Source organism: Hemicordylus capensis, chromosome 4, assembly GCF_027244095.1.
Source record: "Hemicordylus capensis ecotype Gifberg chromosome 4, rHemCap1.1.pri, whole genome shotgun sequence".
NCBI lineage: Eukaryota > Metazoa > Chordata > Lepidosauria > Squamata > Cordylidae > Hemicordylus > Hemicordylus capensis.
The window spans coordinates 32235791-32256695 of record NC_069660.1 but is presented as its reverse complement, the minus strand read 5'-3'; the positions used below and the strand labels follow the sequence as shown (position 1 = coordinate 32256695).

Sequence of the window (20905 nt, the reverse complement as noted above, 5' to 3'; positions counted from 1 at the left end):
GCCTATACTTTGAAAAGCAAGTATCTTGAAACAAGATGGCAGATCACCAAACAATAGCCCCATTGGTGACCCTAGGAGCTCCTCCCATGTTCTATGAATTTGGTTTGCATCAGACTAAAAACACAAAGGTTATTAAAAGGGCACATACACATGGTGATCTCCTAAGCCTTCTCTTCAGAAAGTAGGCTAAAAATGAAAACACAATCCAGGAAGGAAGCAACGTACATACAGGTAGTGTGTTAAGATTAGTTCTGAGTCAAGGAAAAAACAAAACTAAGATTATGCGTGACAAGAATGTTGGTCCAGACACACCCTTAGATTGCACCATACCACAAGGTTACACTTTTTAATAGCACTTATAGGAAATGAGCTATATAGATTAGGTGACTAATACTGCTTCACTGTTTAACACAGCTCTGATACTGTACACTTCACAAACCGCTTTCCAATATAGCAGCTTACATTAGGTATACCATGCTAGTACTAGCTATACCATTCCTGTACAGAATATACAGTCTTAAGAATATTCTGTCCATACACACACATTATACATTCTGTATTTTCCATTCTTAATTGTTTGTAGCACTTAGGACTTCTTCGTGTGCTGAATGCATTACAGCAGAGTTAAACTGAGAACTCCCTCCGGGAAGTGATCTGTTTTTAGTGGTTAGGAGTCAGCACACAGATCTGTGACTCAGAGACCCGAGTCCCTATTCCTGGCTTTGACTTACGGTATTCTGCAACCTTGCATAATGCACTTCCGTGGTTTGCCCTTTGTTTGACTTTGAATAATTTCTATCAACCACTTATTTGCAAAAGGTTACAAGGCAATTATCATTCTACCAATATTATCTATTTCTGCTAGGCACCACGGCGATTGTTGGTGCTGTGGTTCTCTGGAGAGCATTTTATACGCACAACACCAGAGAGAAATATATAAACACACTGACATAAATGGGTATCTAGCTGTAACTTATCAACTGTCATCTTCACTGTAGGGTGGCCATGCACAAGCCTTGACCATACTACGTATTTGTTTGTCCAGCACATCCACCATGGCATGCAAAATTTGTTTTTGGACACAGACTACAAAAATTCCTGTTCAGTGTCACTGTTTCCCCTATCTACTGCAGCTTTGCTGCCATTTTTTCCTTCTAATCATTGGATCATCTTCTTTCTAGAACAGTCACATGTGCAGCCTCAGTCCATCAGGGATCACATAGTTATCAAAATAATACATACTCAGATTTGATTAATTGAGGACATCTGTTGAGCAGGGGCTATGCTTCTTGAATCAGTTACATGGGCAATCCCACCAAATCAGGGCTTACAAACTGAATTGGGTGATATGAGTAGCCAATCAGATTTTATGATATGCTAATGTTACAGAGGACTACCACGAGTAAGGGCAATACTTGTTGAATAGGTGAACACTTCACTCCCTTTCAAAGCAGTCACCAAAAGATCACCCAAGGAGATGCACTTTTTGATATGACTGAAAGATTTTCATACTGAATATCCCTTTGGTATCTTCACACAAAGTCCACCAGTGTTTATTGCATCTCCTGTCAACTAAATAATTCTAAGCCCTAAGATATATCAACATCAACCCTACTTAGTAGTCTACAATAAAATATATACATTCCTTCCTCTGCTTGGCTATAAGTATTGATGGGCAGTAAAACATCTTTTCAAATACACAGTTTAACAGATCCAAAATTATTACAGGGAGAAGTGTTTCTTAAAAGTTTAGCATTTCAATTAAATATTTGTGTTTAGTTATAAAGGCAGATCAGTCACTACTCCAGCAATCTATCTTTCCCAATCAGAGTCTTCATTTTAAATGTTCTTTCCTAGAAGGAAATGCACGCAACTAGGAAAAACAGAACATTCTTTTTGTAATTATTTATACACAAAAACTTTAGCAGTCAAATTCTCAGACACCAAAAAATCCCCACTGTAAGAGGAATTTGTTTTTTCTCCATTCTTTTTGCCACATGCTCTTGATCCAAGAGCATAATGTAATTGACCACTCTTTTAAGGTACTGATGATTCAGCCAGCAAGTGGCACATCTTCCACAGACTAATCCTTCAACTAACCAGACAGGTTTACATAAATGGAAGCCTTCCTGCCCAAATTCCCAGAGCATATCATAAAAAGAAAGGCACAAAAATTATTTAGGGATAAAGCTGTTTGGCATAAAAGAACAATTCACCGCCTATATAGAACACATAACGTAGATGTGGCAACACAGCCTTAATATTTGGTTGCCTCTTAAGACATTAGCATTTTCCAGACAGCAGCCGCATTTGTACAGAGAGAACTATGGGGAAGCTTTACATGGGTATCCAACTTCTCCTTTATAATAATTAAGCAATCAGATGACAGCTGATGACCAAGATCAGTTTTAAGATCTGACTAACCTAATCATGTCCAATATTTAACGAGAAGCAAACAAATTTTGTATTCACACAACAGTCATATACACATGCAATTTCACACATACTTGTGTGTGCGCAGACACACAAAATAGAGACTAGAAAATGATATCTTATGCTGTTTTTATTTACTCCTACACTTTTCCCACTCTGCAAAGAAGATGATCCTTCACATAAGAGGAAATACATCTGCAAATATCAGCTAGAGGTGGGGCTAGGGAAAGCAGCAGGAAAGTAGAGGTGGAAAAATCTGCAAGACAACAAGTGATGACTTTCTCATTGGTAAGACCTGGCCACAAACCTGACCACAGAAATGTCTAAGTAAATACATGGTTAAAAACACCCAGGAAAAAAGAGAGGCTAAAACCAACATCTATGCAAGAGTTCATTCAAAGTTTTTCTATTATGCATTCAGCCTCAAGGCGGAAACGAGTTTTGAATAGTACTCAGCAGAGAAAGGAAGAAATGTAAGGGAGGGGCGCCTTGGAGGTAGAGTAGTACTGTATGTTAAAGAAGAGGTAGAATCTAACAAGGTAGAAAACCTAGGTGGACCGGAGTCCTCCACAGAAACCCTGTGGGTGACAATACAAGGCCTGAAAGGAAATGTGCTACTGGGGATGTGCTATCGACCTCCGGATCAAAACGCTGACAGTGACTGGGAGTTGCAGGAGGAAAGAAGCAGGGCAGTAATAATGGGTGACTTCAATTACCCACACATAGACTGGGTAAATTCACAGTCAGGTAATGACAAAGAGGTCAAATTTCTAGATACGTTGAATGACTGTGGCCTAGAACAGTTGGTCTTGGAACCAACCATGGAGAAGGTGACCTTGGACTTAATCCTGAGTGGCACCCAGGACCTGGTGTCAGTGTCATCGACCCTTTAGGGAACAGTGACCACAGTGCCATCAAATTCAGCATACATGTGGGGAGAGAATCACCAAGGAAGTTTAACACAGACACTTTGAATTTCAGAAGAGGAAACTTCTACACAATGAGGAGTATGGTGAAAAGAAAGCTGAAAGGGAAAATCAGGAGAGTCACTTTGCTCCAGAATGCATGGAATTTACTCAAAGCCACAAGAGTTTACTCATAACCAGTTAGATTGTATAAAGGAGGAAAGGTACCACTAAGTTCAGGAGGATGTCAGCACGGCTAACAGGTAAAGTCAAGGAAGAGATAAAAGGGAAGAAGACTTCCTTCCGAAATTGGAAGGCCTATCCAAATGAAGAGAACAGAAAGGAACACAAACTCTGGCAAAAGAAATGCAAGGTGACAATAAGCAAGGCAAAAAGAGAGTTTGAGGAACATTAGGTAAAAGCATCAAAGGGAATAACACAAACTTATTTAAATACATTAGATGCAGGAAACCTGCCAGGGAGGTGGTTGGACCATTGAATAATGAGGGAGTGAAAGGGATTATTAAGGAAAATGTGGAGGTTGCAGAGAAGCTAAATGAGTTCTTTGCGTCCGTCTTCACAGCAGAGGATACTGAGTATATACCGCTGCCTGAAACAGGTTCGGGGATGGAGGCAGGCACGGAGCCTAACTGCTGGTGGTCCATGTGTGGCTGCAGAGGCAGCCCCACTGACCCCGCCCCACACGTCTGACGTCAAACGCGGGGTGTGTGGTCTGGCTCCCGAATGAAGGCTTGAGGCTCCGTTCGGGAGACAAAGTTCAACTCCCGAAGGGGCCGCGCGGCACCTTCAGAAGCTAAACTAAGGCTGGCGTTGAATTCGCAGTGCAAGCTTTTTAACTCCTGAAGGGGCCGCACTGCGAACGTAGCACCAGCTTTAGTTTAGCTCCCGAAGGGGCCGCACGGCCCTCGCTCAGGAGCTAAACCAGCACCCCCATGTATGATGTCAGACGCGGGGACCGTGCCAGGGCTGTGAGGGGTGGCCCCTTATTGGGTGCTGCCTGGGTGCTTTGAACCCATTGGCCCAATGGTGGCTCCGCCCCTGCATGGAGGCTTAAGAACCAAGTCAGATAGAAGTGACAAGAGATGATGTTCTAAACTGCCTGGAAAAACTGAAAACTAGCAAATCGCCAGGGCCGGATGGCATCCACCCAAGAGTCCTCAAAGAACTCAAATGTGAAATTGCAGACCTTCCTGCTAAAATATATAATTTATCTCTGCTATCAGGCTCTGTACCGGAGGACTGGAAAGTAGCAAATATAACACCGATTTTGAAAAAGGGATCCAGGGGCGATCCAGCTAAATACAGGCCGGTTAGCTTAATGTCCATTTCAGGCAAATTGATGGAAAGCATCCTCAAGGATAAAACTGTAGAGCACATAGAACAAGAGTATCTGCTGGGAGAGAACCAACATGGCTTCAGCAAAAGTAAATCTTGCCTCACAAACCTTTTGGAGTTCTTTGAGAGTGTCAACAAGTGGACTTCCAAAAAGCTTTTGACAAAGTTCCTCATCAAAGACTCCTGAGGAAATTTAGCGATCAAGGGATAAGGGGACAAGTACATGTGTGGATTGGTAACTGGTTGAAGGACAGGTAACAGAGGGTAGGTATAAATGGAGAGTTTTCACAATGGAGAGAAGTAAGAAGTGGGGTCCCCCAGGATCTGTACTGGGACCAGTGCTTTTTAATTTATTCATCAATGATCTAGCAGTAGGGGTAAGCAGCGAGGTGGCCAAATTTGCAGATGATACCAAACTCGTTCGGGTAGTGAAATCCAAAACTGATTGTGAGGAGCTCCAAAAGGATCTCTCCAGACCGGGTGAGTCGGCAACAAAATGGCAAATGTGGTCCAATGTTGGCAGGTGTAAAGTGATGAACATTGGGACAAAAGAAAACCCAACTTCAAGTAAACGTTGATGGGATCTAAGCTGTCAGTGACTGACCAGGAGAGGGATCTTGGGGTCGCAGTGGACAACTCATTGAAAGTGTCAACTCAATGTGCAGCAGCTGTGAAAAAGGCTAATTCCATGCTAGGGATCATTAGGAAGGGGATTGAACATAAAGCTGCTAATGTTATAATGCCCTTAGACAAAACTATGGTGCGACCACATTTGAAGTACTGCGTACAGCTTTGATCACCATATCTTAAGAAGGATATTGTAGAACTGGAAAAGGTGTAGAAGAGGGCAACCAAGATGAATAAGGGCCTGAAGCACCTTTCTTATGAGGCTAGGCTACAGCATCTGGGGCTCTTTACCTTGGAAAAAAGAGGTGACTAAGGGGAGACATATGCAGCTAATGACACAGCGGGGAAGTAACTTGCCTAGTGAGCAAGAGGTTGCCAGTTCAAATCCTCGCTGGTATGTTTCCCAGACTATGGGAAACACCTACATCGGGCAGCAGCGATATAGGAAGATGCTGAAAGGCATCATCTCATACTGTGCGTGATATGGCAATCATCTCATACTGTGCGTGATATGTCAATGGGTACAGCAACCAGCTTCAGAAATGATAATGAAGACACTTAAGTGGTGGATATCGTCTGACTTTTAGGATCGACCATAAACAGTAGAGGATCCAGCACTCAAAAAATACACTGCAGACTAGCACTTGGTAGGGTTGTAATGAAGGCCTTGGAAAGCATATTTAGATGCTGTGACGTGTCTACACCTACAAAGATTAGAATCATTCGGACAATGCTTTTTCCCATCACACTCTATGGATGCGAAAGCTGGACTTTGAAGTAGCAAAATAGAAAACGTATTGATGCTTTTGAACTCTGGTGCTGGAGAAGACTTTTGAGGATACCATGGTCAGCCAGGGAAACAAACTAATGGACTATAGAACAAATCAATCCAGAATTTTCACTTGAGGCACAAATTACTAGGCTCAAATGACCCGGCACGCGTGCGCACGTCATGCTCACTTGAATGTTGGCCATGAGTGCGAGCGTGACATGCGCAAGCATACAGGCAGGCAAGTCACCATGAGGTCTACATGTGGGTCACAAACCCATCTCTCTATGCCTCTAACAAAGGAATAACCCACTACTAGAAGGCCCCCAACCCCCAGAGAATCCTCCATCACTGGGCGAGAGGATATGGGTGCATCACCGAAGGAATGGGTTCCTTCTAAGGGAACATTCCACTCTTCCTCATACTAATATCCTCCTTCCGTGAAACCTTCATTCTCCATGACCGCTGAGGAGCTGACAGCCTGGGAGTGGGATGCCTCTTTTATATCCCTTAGGGCCTTATCCACACACCTCTCTGCCTCCCTGGGCTTCTCCAAGGCATTTGGATTCAAGGGAACGAACTTGTTCCCTGAGAGCCAGGAGCTCTTTGCACCGAGTGCAAACCTATGACTTCAGACCCTGAGGAGGTTGGTCATACATGCCACACTGGGAAGCACCCCCTCCCCTGATGGGATTCCATGTTCATAACTAGTTTTATTGGCTATTTAGAACATACACAGCTTGTTTACTTGAAAGCTAGGTGTTAGCTGCAGTTGTCAGCTAATTAAAGGTTTGAGGCTCTGTTCTCCAAGAAAATTACAAAATTGGGGTACTACTCACCTCCTCATGCTGGGTGCCTCCTTTGTGGTAAACAGGGACCACTTGTGCGCCTCCTCATACACTTCCCCGCTAAATGCCACATAAAACTCCTTTGATATCTGTTAGCAAAGCTCCAGTTAGCAAAGCCTTGTCTTCTCAAGAGCTGCTTCCAAACTGAGCTGCCTCAGGAATGTGGCCCTTCCCACAAGCTATGTGACTCACCTGGTTTATTATTTATTTATTTAGTCATTCATTCATGTATCTGATTTCTATACCGCCCTTCCAAAAATGGCTCAGGGCAGTTTACACAGAGAAATAAATAAATAAGATAAATAAAATGGTTAAGGCCTGTTCTTCAAGTACGCAAACAATGCTTGAAGGAGTGCTTTCCAATTCCATAGCAAAACAGTGCAATGGTCCAATGATATCATCCATTGATTCTTTTGGTCACTATGCAGATATTCTTTAAGTTAGTATTGACAGAATGATTGCTTGTTGCAGAGAATGCTTCTTCTGCTGGCATGCAAATTCCTAAATGATATCCCCAAATGCATTGTTCAATCTATTGGGACCACAGAGAAGAAATCAGAAGTGGTTACTGTGGGGTTCTATTTACATCACCATGATGAGAGAGAAAATGGAAGTGTGACAAAGTATAACAGAAGCTGCTCATCATACTACGAGATCTAATCTGTGTTGATTTTGCATACTGCAGGAGCATGTAGTTGAATCTGTGCTGAATCGTTATTACAAACAGGTCAATGTTTCAATTCATTTGGTAAAACAGGAGGGTTTTTGTTATAGTGTTTGTTTTGTCTATTTCATGTGAACTATGCTGAATATTGTGCTTTTAATTATGTCTTTGACATAATTCTTGTGCAATACTGTTTCTAGGATTTTGCCAAGAATTGAAATTATAGTGGTATGTTCTAGCAAGTTAACTGAGAGTATTAAAAATAAAATATGAATTTTAACACATAGCACCAATGGTTTCCAAACCACATTATTCACAAACTGCTGAACATCTGGTTTTCACAGCATACTACACTTATTTTGAACTACATCAATGACACTAATTCAGAGCTATAAACCAAATATCACTCCTTAAAAATGCAGAAGCTACTTTTTGTGTGTGTGCACAATTTGGTCTTCAAATGCTCCAGCAACCACAACTAGCATGATCAAAAGAGTAGGCGTACACAAATCCAATACTCACAGAGAAAACAACAAAAGAAGGTGTTAACCTCTATGACATATTTTGTAAGCTCAAAGGCATTAATGCCCTTGGCAATAAAACAAAAGGAAACTGCTACAAAGTAATTGGGTGTCCATGCTTCCCTCAATTTATTTCTTTGCAGACTAATTCAGGTCTTTATCAGAGCAGAACAAAACAAGGAAATTACCTAATTTGTTTGAAGGCAGGTTTCTACAGTCTGGGCACTAAGTACCAACAACATGAGAAGCTAGAGCACACTGTTGTTATGTGTATGAGTCAACATTTAAATGTAATAACACTGCAAGGCACCAGTCTAGTTGGACAATTCCATAATTCCATAAAGCACAAGATAAATTATTGCTCCCCCCGCAACAAAAACGGTAATCAAGCATAAGCCTCACTACAAGAACAGACCTCCTTAACTAGCAGCAATATTGCCAATAAATTGCCACAACTTACTGGCAAACGTAGAACTGGCTGAAACTATATACCTAATAGAAGGCTTAATTATAATGTACTACCTCCAAGACAGATATGCAAATCCATAGCTTGCTCAGAGGTAGTAAAGCTATAATGAACTGATTACTGCAGTCATTTTCAATACAAAAAAACTTTGCTGGTAAGGCACCTCTGTAGTGCATCTTACTCCCATGGCCCCCTGATACTGGCTTGCGGTGTATCCTGTTGTGTTTACAGCTGCCTGGCTAAGCAAATGTGACTTGAATATGGCCAAGTGACTTAAAGTCTGATCTTCCTACTGCTGGATTCAGAATAAGGTTGGCCAGAAGATGCTTCAGTGGCAGAGCTCAAAAGACAGGCATCACATGCAGCTTGACTCTGCCATCAACAAAGCAGAACAAGACAAAAAGGAAGGAATTGGCGGAGACTCTGAGTACTCAGGATATTCCACCTTCTTCCTCAGAAACCTTCCCCCCAGTCCTTCCAGTCAGAGGTGCATCTAGGAAATTTTGGAGCCTGGACCTAAAGGTTTTTGGAGACCTCCCACCCCAACGCCACTGCAAATTAAGCATCACCCCCCTACACACACACACTCACACTATTTTTAAACATGTGAGTTCTTGAGGGCACAAACAGCGACTGAACTCACAAGAATGTAAGAATATAAGACAGGTATATTTACGCAAATATGCACTAGCAGAAACATTTCAACACACAACTTAACATATTTCCATCCCATATATTTCTTTCCCTACTGCCCCTGCCCCTGTCTTTAGGTCATGCTCAGCCGCCCGGCACAGCATGGGCCGGAGGCATGGTGTGGCAACCACACCATCCAGGACAGACTAAAGAGTATTTGGGGGCCCCAGAGCATGTGGAAGACCTGGATTTCCACTCGGACGTCCAGGGGTAAGGGCTCTTCTCCCAGTTACAGAATCTGCATAGGGTGGGCCTCCACATTTCAATGCCACCAGCTACAGAGTTCCTGAAAGAGTATCATTTCTGACTTCAGGAGAGAGACCACATTTTTGAGTGCTCTCTCGTATTAAAGTCCCTCTACCTACAGAAAACTAGCAGTTCAGGGAGAAGGTTCTAGCCTAACTTTCACCTTCATGTGGTTGTTTTCTGCATATAAGAAATGTGTTATTTTTAGTGATAGTTTACCCTATGCACTGAGGAACATTCAAACATGCTATCCACAACCTACAGTCTGATATGATATAGTCCTAGAATAGTCATAGAAATTATATCATTTATCTAAAAGTGAAAGATTTATAAGCATGAAGATGCCAGATTCTCAATCTGTTCCTTTTCTCTGCTGCTTACTAAGGGTCAAACTAGAAATTATGGCACAGCTTTGTCTGTTTGTCACCCAGCCTCCACAAACCAGTAAGGTAGAGCTTTAAAGCACAGCACACAGGCACCTTTCTTCTGCCCATGTTTCTTCCCCAAGTCAGTTTTAAAAAGACATTTTTCTCCTGGTGGGCTCCATGATCAGAAGTAATCCCCACTGGGAAAAGACCTGCTTTTAAAAAGGCAGCTTCAGAACAAAAAGCATGAGTTCTACTCTGCACCCTGCACATCCATACAGCACTTTAAATCCCTAGCGTTACAGAGATTTGGTTTTAATTTTGTTTTTTTTAAATCCCACTTTACAAGGAAATTCAAAGTGGTTAACAATGCATATCATTAAAAATAAGCTTAAAAGCATAATCAAGCCACAAGGACAAAGCAGCAGCAATAAAACCAACCCCTAGAGCAACTGAAAGCAAATAAAACACGACTAAGTGTTGGCTTGACCTACTTTGGGCCATGCCACTGTCATGTCTTGTTGTGCCCTGAATTATCCGCTTACACAGTGGTACCTCTAATGTTTTTCATCTCTGTGCAGAATGAGTTTTGTTCTAGGCAGCAGTAGTGGGGCCTACCTAATTCAACCTGAGCAGGATCTAAAATTAACTGAGCAGACATCAGAAAACTTGTGAGCACTCACACATGTGCACACATTAGAGGGAACAGATAAGAGCACTGTGGAGATCTATTACAACCCAGATGGAAGCCCTCCTTTCAACGAAAGTGGAACTGCAAGAGGTTTATCAAGACAGATAAACTTCTGATGCTTGTAAACTAGGACTGTCAACCACTTGCGATGCCTAATGTGGCCTTCAGCATCCTCAACCATAGAGTGTACAAATGACAATGTGATGCCTTTAGTAGGGCAAAGAGGTTGACCTTCCAGGGCTTGCTAATGCACATCTCAGCATCAGCCTCTTTGTTTCATTTAAAAATTTGCAGGACAGTTATCAAATGCAGGATCCAGACAGTTAATCATGACTAAATACCACTGGCCAACATCCAGAGCAGTGTGCCACATGCGGAACACGTTCTTTTGAGCTAGCACAAGAGGATGTTGTAATTGCACTAAAAACAGGATATGTGATAGCATTCTTCCTCAGAAGTTCCCATTAACATGAATAAAGCACAGCACAGTTGCACAACCACAATCAGGCTTGCTGCTGCAGAGAACCTGTTTAGAACACAAGCTCCAGTTGTAACATGGCAGCTTTGCACTAGCACATCTCTTCCCACACGCAGCACACTGCTCAACATATTTGCCACTGAAATTAGAGGTACTAAGTTAGTCATGGTTAACTTGTCTCAAGTATTTAAAAAGGTGATTTAAGTCATGACTAACTTGTCTCAAGTATTTAAAAAGGTGATTAAGTCATGACTACCTAATGGCACAAGACCACCTTATGTGGTGCAGTGAGGAAATGCTCAACCAACAAGCAGAAGGTTGCCAGTTCGAATCTCCGCTGGTACTATATTGGGCAGCAGTGACAGAGGAAGATGCTGAAAGGCATCATCTCATACTGTGTGAGAGATGGCAATGGCAAACCCCTTCTGTATTCCACCAAAGAAAAACCACAGGGCTCTATGATTGCCAGGAGTCGACACTGACTCAATGGCACACTTTACCTTAGTCTAGATTCTGCCCAAGGAATGTGGACAGTGCAAAATCTACAATATGTCAACATTTGCTGCCTAAGGTGAACTTGGTGGTAGTGGCAGTTCACTACGGCAGTGGTGAGGGAGTGGGATGACAGCAATGTTTTAGGTTAGCAGGATGGATGTGAGTAGCTGTTTTGGCAAATGACACAATGCTGGAAAGTATGCAGTAGTGCTGACGAAGGGGGATTAGATGGTGGCATTTTAGAGTTACAGATGATGAACAGACTCAGGGCAGGGGAAGCTTGCAGTTTGAGGCAATAACTGTGTTTTTAAGGGATATGGCAGGGATTTATTTATTTAACATAACTGTATATCACCCAAAATGCAAGTCCCTGAGTGGGTTACAACAAAACAATAAAAACAAGTAAAAGGCCAAAACACTACAACAATTTAAAAGAACGCTAAATCTATTAAAACATGATGCATGAGGTATGATGTAAAAGGGTGGCACCTTGGGAATGGACAGTCAGGTGTATTTTTTAAAGCTAATCCCTGACGCTCTTCACATCCCTGACCCTCTTCATCATGTATATTTCAGTGAAAAAGAGCTGTTGAGGCTCCTGGCTATCTGCTGAGTGGGTAAATTGGGTCTCCAACCTGCTGCAGTTTCATGTCCTTTTCTAAGGTACCAAAAATCAGCCCAAGGTATTTTGGTTCCCAAGATGGAGGGGTGGGAAATCAAAAGGCACCCATCCCTACACACACACACTTACTTTAATTAACATGGAGCACAATCCACTGGGAAGCAGACTTCAGCTAGACTTTAGGAATAATTTCCTAAGTGTAAAAGTGGTTTGACCGTAAAATGTTTTGCTTTGCACAGTGGTGGGCTCTCTTGTTTGAATTTTGATTTTTCAAACAGAGCTGGGTGGTCATTTGTTAGGTTTTCTGTAGCAGACTCCTGCACTGAGCAGAGGTTGAACAAGAAAACTCCAAGGTCCTCTTTCAACTCGAGAGAACTCCATGATTCTGTGGATTTGCCTGCATAAGGCAAACTGAAACAACCAGAAATTGCATAACAGCACTATCATCTGCAATGCCCATTCATTTCAATTGGACTTGTGTAAGAGAACTTCATGGCTATATTGATCTCATGGCTCAAATCTGTCTCCAACTCTACGCCCTTAATTGTACCCAGCATCCACTTCACCCCAAAATATGAAAAATATCCTCTGTCTCTTCTCCCTGCTCTCCAACATTAGTGATAACTATTCAGTTTAATGGAGCATGATCTCTTTGTATGCAATAAAGTGATGTAGCTCAGTGGTAGAGAACATGCCTTGCATACAGAAGGTAAAGTTTCAATCCGCTGCATCTGTAGGTAGCACTTGGAAAGCTTGAAGACTGGAGAGTCACTATCAGTCAAATTAAACAATACTATCCTGGACCAACGGTCTGAGTATCAGGCAGCATTATAAGTTCACATGAGTAAAATTCAGTTTCATTTACCAGATTGGTAAGAACAAACTTGGAGCAGTTAGAGAGAGTATATTCTTCACATCTCAATGTTTCTGGCACAGGGCAAGAAAAACCTACCCTACTAGAGAAGCAGCTTTTTGTGTTGGCCTGCCTTACCTGTTCTATAACCTGTGTTATTGAGGTACACCGCAAATGTGCGGATTTCATGCTGGGCCTGCCAGGACGGAGAGGAGCAGTTCTCATTGTTGGTGTAGGTGTTGTGGTTGTGGACGTATTTCCCTGTGAGAATAGAGGAGCGGGATGGGCAGCACATAGGTGTTGTCACAAAGGCATTGATGAAATGAGCACCTCCTTGTTCCATGATCTGCCTTGTCTTATTCATTACTTGCATTGAACCTGAGGAAAGAAAAAAGAGCATCAAAAACGTTTTTTAAAGTGGATTATTATTATTTTTAGTTAAAAAGAGTTACCCATATGTTCATCACATTCTAAATGTGAAATTTCGGGAAAGGACTGAATATTGAGGTAGATGGAGCTTTCCTTCTGCCACAGTCAGCCTCTAGTGGTCTGAATGTTCCTGTTGGAGAACCGTCACAGATCCGCATTGGACCTTCAAAGCTAACCGTATCCTTACTGCCCAATCACCTTAACTTGATTTGAGAAAGGGAAGCCCAAGAACAGCAACTGATTTGTCCTCATGATAGTTTCCTTGTGAATAGCTTTAAGTGTTCTCTCCTGGTCGTGTTCTAATGCCAGTATTAGAAGTATTATGTCTTCTATTATGAGCATTAGAAAATGCTCATTTTGCAAATGAAGCAACAGTTCACAATCTAGGCATGTAGAACAGATTAGTGTAGGGACGGATTCAGTCCTTGAAAAGCACTGAGTTATGAGGGAACACACAGATCTTGTTCATACATCATCCTTGCACTAGGAGAGCAAACCTCAGGCTTGGACCCTTAAGTTTCCCTTTCACCGCCTCATCTCACCTTCAAGTAGAAAGCAATATATGAATTGGTACAATGCTGAGTTTATCTGCACCCAAGATCTCCCAAGATCTGCTATCTAGAACCAGGTTGAAAGATGTATGTAAAAGATTCAGGGAAATCCTGGGCATGAGGTGAACCCAATATTGCACCTGTTCACACTGGAAGACAAGAGAGCAAAGGAAAGGAAGGAGAGGTTAAAACAAGAGCATTCAACTTCTATACCAAACTTTTGTCTGAATAGTGACCAGAGAGTGATTCAACAATGAACAGGAATACGCCGATAAAACTTTGCTATTTTCTTCATCTGTTATTATATAAACCTCAAAGCAAGTTTTGATCTAGAGGAACGAGGGCTCTTCAGCTGCCTTTGTTTTCAGGGTAGGCTAAATGACATCATCATGTATTCTTACTAAGATCCACATGTACATGGATCAAAGAGCATTCAAAGAGCTCAGGGCAGTGTACATGAGATACACCCCTTTAATCCTCACAACAACCCTCTCAGGTAAACTGGATGGAGAGTGTGACTGGCTCAAGGTCATCTAGTGAGCTTCTTGGCTGGATAAGGATTTGAACCCAGGAGTTTCTCCAGCCCTAGTCCAGCACTCTAACCACTATAGCACACTGGCTTTCACTGGCATTGGAATGTGAAAGATGGTCTCAGTGACCCATGGTCATCAGCTAGAACAAGACATGTGTAAGATGGTCTCAATGACTAGTGGTCCCTCTAATTTTTTTCATTTCTGTGCGGAATGAATTTTGTTCTGGGCGGCAATATCAAGGCACTGTGTGCGCACATGCATTCAGAGTGGGGCCTTCCTAATTCAACCTGAGCGGGATCTAAAATTAACTGAGCGGACATCAGAAAACTCGTGAGTGTGCACACGCCTTAGAGGGAACAGTGTCAGTGACCCATGGTCATTACTTCAGCTAGAACAGTTCTCATACAGTGAGGGGACCTCCCACTGAGATAACAAAGCAGCCTGTACAATTTAAGTTCTTAAAATTAAGCTAACCACCCACAGGTATATCTTCTTCTCTTCTATTTGAAAGGGGAATGATGGCTACACAGTTTGCCTAAAAGCCACTTTGTTTCCATAAGGACTGGCAAAGCACAAAGCAGGAACACCCTCCAATAATTCTGCCTGTTTACTAATGCCATTATTCACTCCTAGGTTTCCCAGTCGCTCAGGAGTTCATCCCATAGCACTAGCACTTCAAATTAAAATCTGTGCTTGTAAGGCTTTCTATAGATTTATGCATTCCATTATGGTTTCTATCTTTAGCTGGCAATACAAATTACATGCAAGAGAGAGGGCTCATTTCCTAATGAACAGATGGTGGGGGGACCTACGGTTTGGCCTGTGATTGTTTCTCAGCTTTAGAGATAGAAAATGTGAATTGAACTAAGACTCCACAGGTATGCATCTGTGTGCTGATCTTTCAGTCCTTAACTTGACATATCTTAACAAGGGGCTACAATACTTTTGCGGCATGTGATTCTTCAGCAGAATAGAAATCTCTGTCCCAACCCAGAGTTCCCTCCACTAGCCACAAGGTCAGGTTGCCTTAAAGATTCTTCTGCCAATAGACACATTTATATTTGATAGGTGTTGGTCTCACACCTGTGTGCCACAGGCCACTCTACTTGTGCAGAGTTGCCCATTCAGAGGGCCACAGGCGAAAGTACAGTGAGGTTTAACATGATTAAAGCTTGCACCAAGAGATTAATATTAGAGGAGATTTAGCAGGCTCAGTGCAATGAGATTTTCTTTGATCTCTTTATCAGCAGTTCAACGTTAACAAAGGTCAAGAATGCTCAACTGCTTATGTGGCTCTAGGCCATACAAGAGCAACACCACGTAGTTCCTAAGAGAGATGACAGCCAGAAAATGCATGTGAAATGCTTATCAGATTTCTTCATGGACAAGGCAAATCACAGGATCTTAGAGAGCAAACTGCGCAACTAGATTTTCCAGCCATACCGGAATGTTTTGCCTTCACTGTACTGTGGGATCCACATGTACTTCTGTTACTTAAAGGAGTCCACTGAATGGGGTAGATTTTGAGCCCACAGAATGTGTAGCTTAAATAACCTTTGACCCTCTTTTATGCTATGTATGCTGATTATTTTTCCAAGTGGAAGAAAACAAGAAGAATTTTTTGAAACATAAATGAGCATTCTGTCCAATGTTGTCCTTATATTGTTACAAACTCAACTGAAGAAAGGGTTGCTTTAAGCCTTGGGTGTGAAAGTGCCTGCAATGTTCCCCATGCTGAACTGGCATGGCTGAAGTGTGAAACTTGCTCGCAGAGCCTATTGTGCATCCGGCCTCTTAAAATAACAGAGTTGGGTGGCAGAAGAATATGGTTATCTAAATTTGCTTTCAGATATTGCAGGATCAACTCACTCAAGTTAGCTGTCCTCGCACTAGGTAAAGTTTCTTTGGAATGATTTTGTAGGCTGAAATTGCATTTATGGTTTAAGGTGCTCAAAGAATTCCATGTATATTATCACAGTGGCCAATATCCTAACACTTCAGAGTCATTGCATGAAAAACGCCTCCATAGCATTTATTAACCCAGAGTCCTGCCACACGGGTGTTCGCATGCAGGCGAGGGATGGTTTTTGCCAAATCACCCTTCCTCCTGGAAATACTCTTTAACATGGGAAAGCACGTCCCTGAGGCTCACACAACCCTAGGGACATATTTTAGGATGTTAAAGAGCACTTCCAGGGGAAGGGGTGAATGGTGAAAATCTCCCCTTCCCCACATGTGAGTACCTGTGCAGCAGGACTCTGGATTATTAAATGCTATGGAGGCATTTGGCATGCAGCACTTCCAAAGTGTTGATCAGGATGTCAGCCAGTAATTCTTACAACTCTGTACAGTGATGTCCACATTTTCAACAGTGTTTAATGCTGACTGAATTTTGCCTCACTATAAACAAACATATCATGTAGGCTATACCTTTAGTTACAACCAGCTAATGGAAGTAGATATCAGTTGTTCACTACAAAATATGTGTACTATAAATGGAGTGCATTACTGGCTTTCTAGACTACAGCTAATTTAAGGATATGTACACACTGACTCGATGGCACAACTTTACCTTTACACTGATTGAGCTGGAGAGAATACAGTATGAGAACATCAAAGCATGTTAGGCATTTGCCTTAATATAGCCATGATATACTTTCACACACTTTCACACATACCTCTTCTTGTGGGCCATTGGAATATGTGCACATTTTAGAAAATACCAAGGTGAGCAAGAAATTTCATACTGGAATGAATAGTAGCTATCTTATCCAAGGTTATGGTGGATTAAAAGTTTAAGATCAATCAATGGCCCCTGTAGCCATCTGGCAAAAACTGAATGTCAATGTTTGCTTCTGTCAATAATGGATTTGGAATTCTTGTAATCTCTTTAGCAAGGAATTTTCTTATGAAATTGCAAGAGTCTCAAGTTGATACAGAACAAATAAATATGGGATGGGTGTGGGGAAATAGTTACTATCTGTGAAAGGTGGGAAAAAGGCAACAGATACAGGAAAGCAAATGTATTGATGATATTGATTATCAATCACCACTCCTTTTTCAAATGTCTGGAATACCTATTAAGGGAGAAAACTGCATACAAGATTCTTGGGGACCATTTTTTCCTATTGATCAGAACCAAAACAAGTGAAGATTAAACATCCAATTCCCCAATTGGGTACAGAAACAATATTGCTAAAAGTATCCCAGGGAAAGGGAGACCATCCAGGGCTCTCTAAATTCCCTGCCGCAAGCCAGATAAATGGACTAGAGTCCATAATGGTTCCTATCAGCCAGTGGATCACTGATTGAACTATCCCACACATCTGGTCTACCAGAATGGAAAACAGTTCACCTAGTCCTTAAAAGCAGAGTTTTCTGGATGCCCTCTAATTGTGGGCAAACCCCAGTTTGCAACTCAAACATAATGAGTTGGTTAGCACTTTTGTTAACTCCCCTCTCCCGCTTGGAAATGCATCAACCCTTTATAGATTTAACTCCACAGACAGCATGGAAACTGCAGATAGGCACTTTTCCATCTCTGACATAAAGTAAACCCTCACTTCGCCTTAAAATAATCCAGGCTGAATCAATGTTTTGTCATTCTGCTATTAAAACACAATTTTAACAACCCCTTTAAATGACAGAGGCATCTGTGCAGAAATAACACTACATGTTAAGTCTCCCTTGGGGACACTAACCTCCTTTAATAAAACCACTGTAATGACAAGGCCCTATATATCAACAGTCTTTAATACAGAAACATATGATCTAATCTACTTCCACTGCCTGAGAGCTAATGCAGAGCGACAGATCAGTGGAAGGTAAAAATTCAGGATACCCTTTCCATGCAATCTTAAATAGGCCAGCGTTAAATATTTTACAACAATGCCAAGTCATCCAACAAAAACTTACTTCCTTTGTACTGCCTCTCAACACAAACTTGGAGATGCAAAAGAAAAAGAGAAATTTGATTCTTCTAGTGTGTAGAACATCACTTGAGTGTTAATCGGTCATTGCAATCTAAATTTTTTTTAAAAAAAATGTTTCTGGAGTGGGAAAAGTCTTCCTGACTGTCATCTGCGAGGTTCCGAAGAGAAACTTGAGAAACGCTGCTGCTACTGTTCTGAAAATGTCAGCATCTTATTTTGAAGGTCTCCTTTACAATAACTAAGCCATCTTTTTGTGTGTAAATTCACATTAGAAGGGTGAGGCATACAATCTCAGATCTTGACTTTCAAATAAGGCCATTCTAATAATAAGGCCATTCTAATAATTCAGGGATGTGAAGAGACATTTGTTGATGTGTGGTGAAACCCAAGATTTTGTAGTCGGGTATTTGACTCACTATGGGTGCATATGCACAGAATATTTTTTTTGCTTTCCGAGACAGACAGACAGACAGACAGACAGACAGACACACACGTGAAAGATGCTACCTGCAATGAAGAAGGTTTTGGTGTGGTGTGGGGTTTTCTGCAACTACAATGAAACCATTGAAACAATGCAACCACACTCAGTGTTCATATGCATATAAACATTCAGCACCATAGCAACCAAAATTCTGCATGAAGAAAAGTTAGTGCACATAATAAATGTTACACAGATAGACATGGTTGATTCTGCAGCTGCAAGTCTAAGCAAAGCATATGGAGGGCACAGCAACTCCTATCTACCAACCACAACACAATCCTGAAGAGAACTGTCTAGCTTCTTGAGATTTGGTTTTTGTTGCCAAAGACAGCAGAGACTCTCAGGCTGATGAATGCTATACCCAGTACAGGTGGCCCTTGTTATCTGCGGGGATTTCATTCTGCCCTACAGCTGCAGGTAATGAGACCTTGAATCAATGGGAATTGGGGTGTTCGGTTTCTAGAGATTTAAGAGGGGCTAAAAAAGTGGGGTGGAGAAATAAAGTAGTGTGCCATGCTCTCCAGATCTCCAGCAGTCCAGCAACCACCACCACCCCGCCGCAAACCCCCAATTATTCTGATTTTCCACTAAAAATCATGGGGATTTTTATTTTTCTAAAAAAATAAAGAGCCACAAAATGGCTCCATGGTGCAAAATGGTAGCCTGAAATGACATTGGAAGTCATTTCTAGCCATCCACGAACCACAGATAGGCAAATTTTGAGTATTTTTTGAACCATATAGAACAAGGTCGTGTCTACATAGCCTGACCATGGATACGTGAAACCATGGGTGCTGGGACCATGGATAATGAGGGCCACCTGTACCAATTCCTGGGCTTGCAGCATGGTGCAGCCACAGAATTCATACCATATCTTAAGCTATGTTTTTCCACATTATGATAATTTGTATTCAAGGATGCAGTGTTTAAAATGTTTTATATTAAAAAGGTACCCCGTGGTACCTTTTATTAAAAAGGTACCTTATATTAAAAAAAGTACCCCATGATACCAAAAACAGCAAATACTGTCCAGCACGTTCATAAATGACTTGGAGAAGGAAGTAAAATGGGTGCTTATGAAATGTGCAGAAATGTGAAGCTGGGTGGGAGGAAGGGCAGCTAGCACCTTAGAAGACAGAATCAAGATTCAAACTGATTAAAGAGGCTTGAATATTGGGCCCAAACCAACAAGATGAAGTTCACTGGGGACAATGTAAAGTCCTACATTTAAGTAAGGAAAATCAAATACACAAGTATAGGATGGCTTGGCAGCAGTACATGTGAAATGGATTTAGTTGCCTTAAAGGTGAAGTGTCCCATTGAGTCGGTTTCGACTCCTGGCGACCACAGAGCCCAGTGGTTTTCTTTGGTAGAATACAGGAGGGGTTTACCATTGCCTCCACCTGTGCAGTATGAGATAATGCCTTTCAGCATCTTCCTATATTGCTGCTGCCCGATATAGGTGTTTCCCATTCCCATACATACCAGCGGGGATTCGAACCAGCAACCTCTGGCTTGATATTTAGTTATTTAACACATTTTTATACTACCCAAAATGCAAGTTCTCTGGGCCATTTACAACAAAACAATAAAAACAACCAATAAAAAGACTAAAAAATTTCAACACTTAAAATTTAAAACGTTAAAACTATTAAAACACAATTGATAATCAAGTCATTTCCCTGCTGCGCCATTTGCTGTCTTAGTAGACAACAAATTGGACATGAAACAGAAATGTGATGTAGCTGCTAAACAAGCGAATATAATCTTAGGCTGCATTAACAGAGGCATAGTGACCAGATTACAAATCGTAATCTGCGGGTCATACCTCACTTGAAATACTGACAGATATCCTGACGAATGAAGAGCTTACAGAATGTGGTAATACTAGCACAAAACAGTTGCACTAGCTACTTGTGCTAAGTCTGGAGAGTGCATTCCATTCTA

At 41.7% G+C, this 20905-nt stretch overlaps 1 protein-coding gene across 12 annotated transcripts in view; it reads right to left on the bottom strand.

The window, feature by feature from the left end:
• SULF2 (sulfatase 2) overlaps positions 1-20905 on the bottom strand; it is a 450340-nt gene that overhangs the window by 105567 nt on the left and 323868 nt on the right. For all 12 annotated transcript variants that reach the window (XM_053248097.1, XM_053248106.1, XM_053248102.1 and 9 more), the window contains one exon: positions 13171-13410. In XM_053248097.1, the coding sequence (XP_053104072.1) occupies positions 13171-13410 (240 nt within the window). The remainder of the gene's footprint in view (positions 1-13170; positions 13411-20905) is intronic.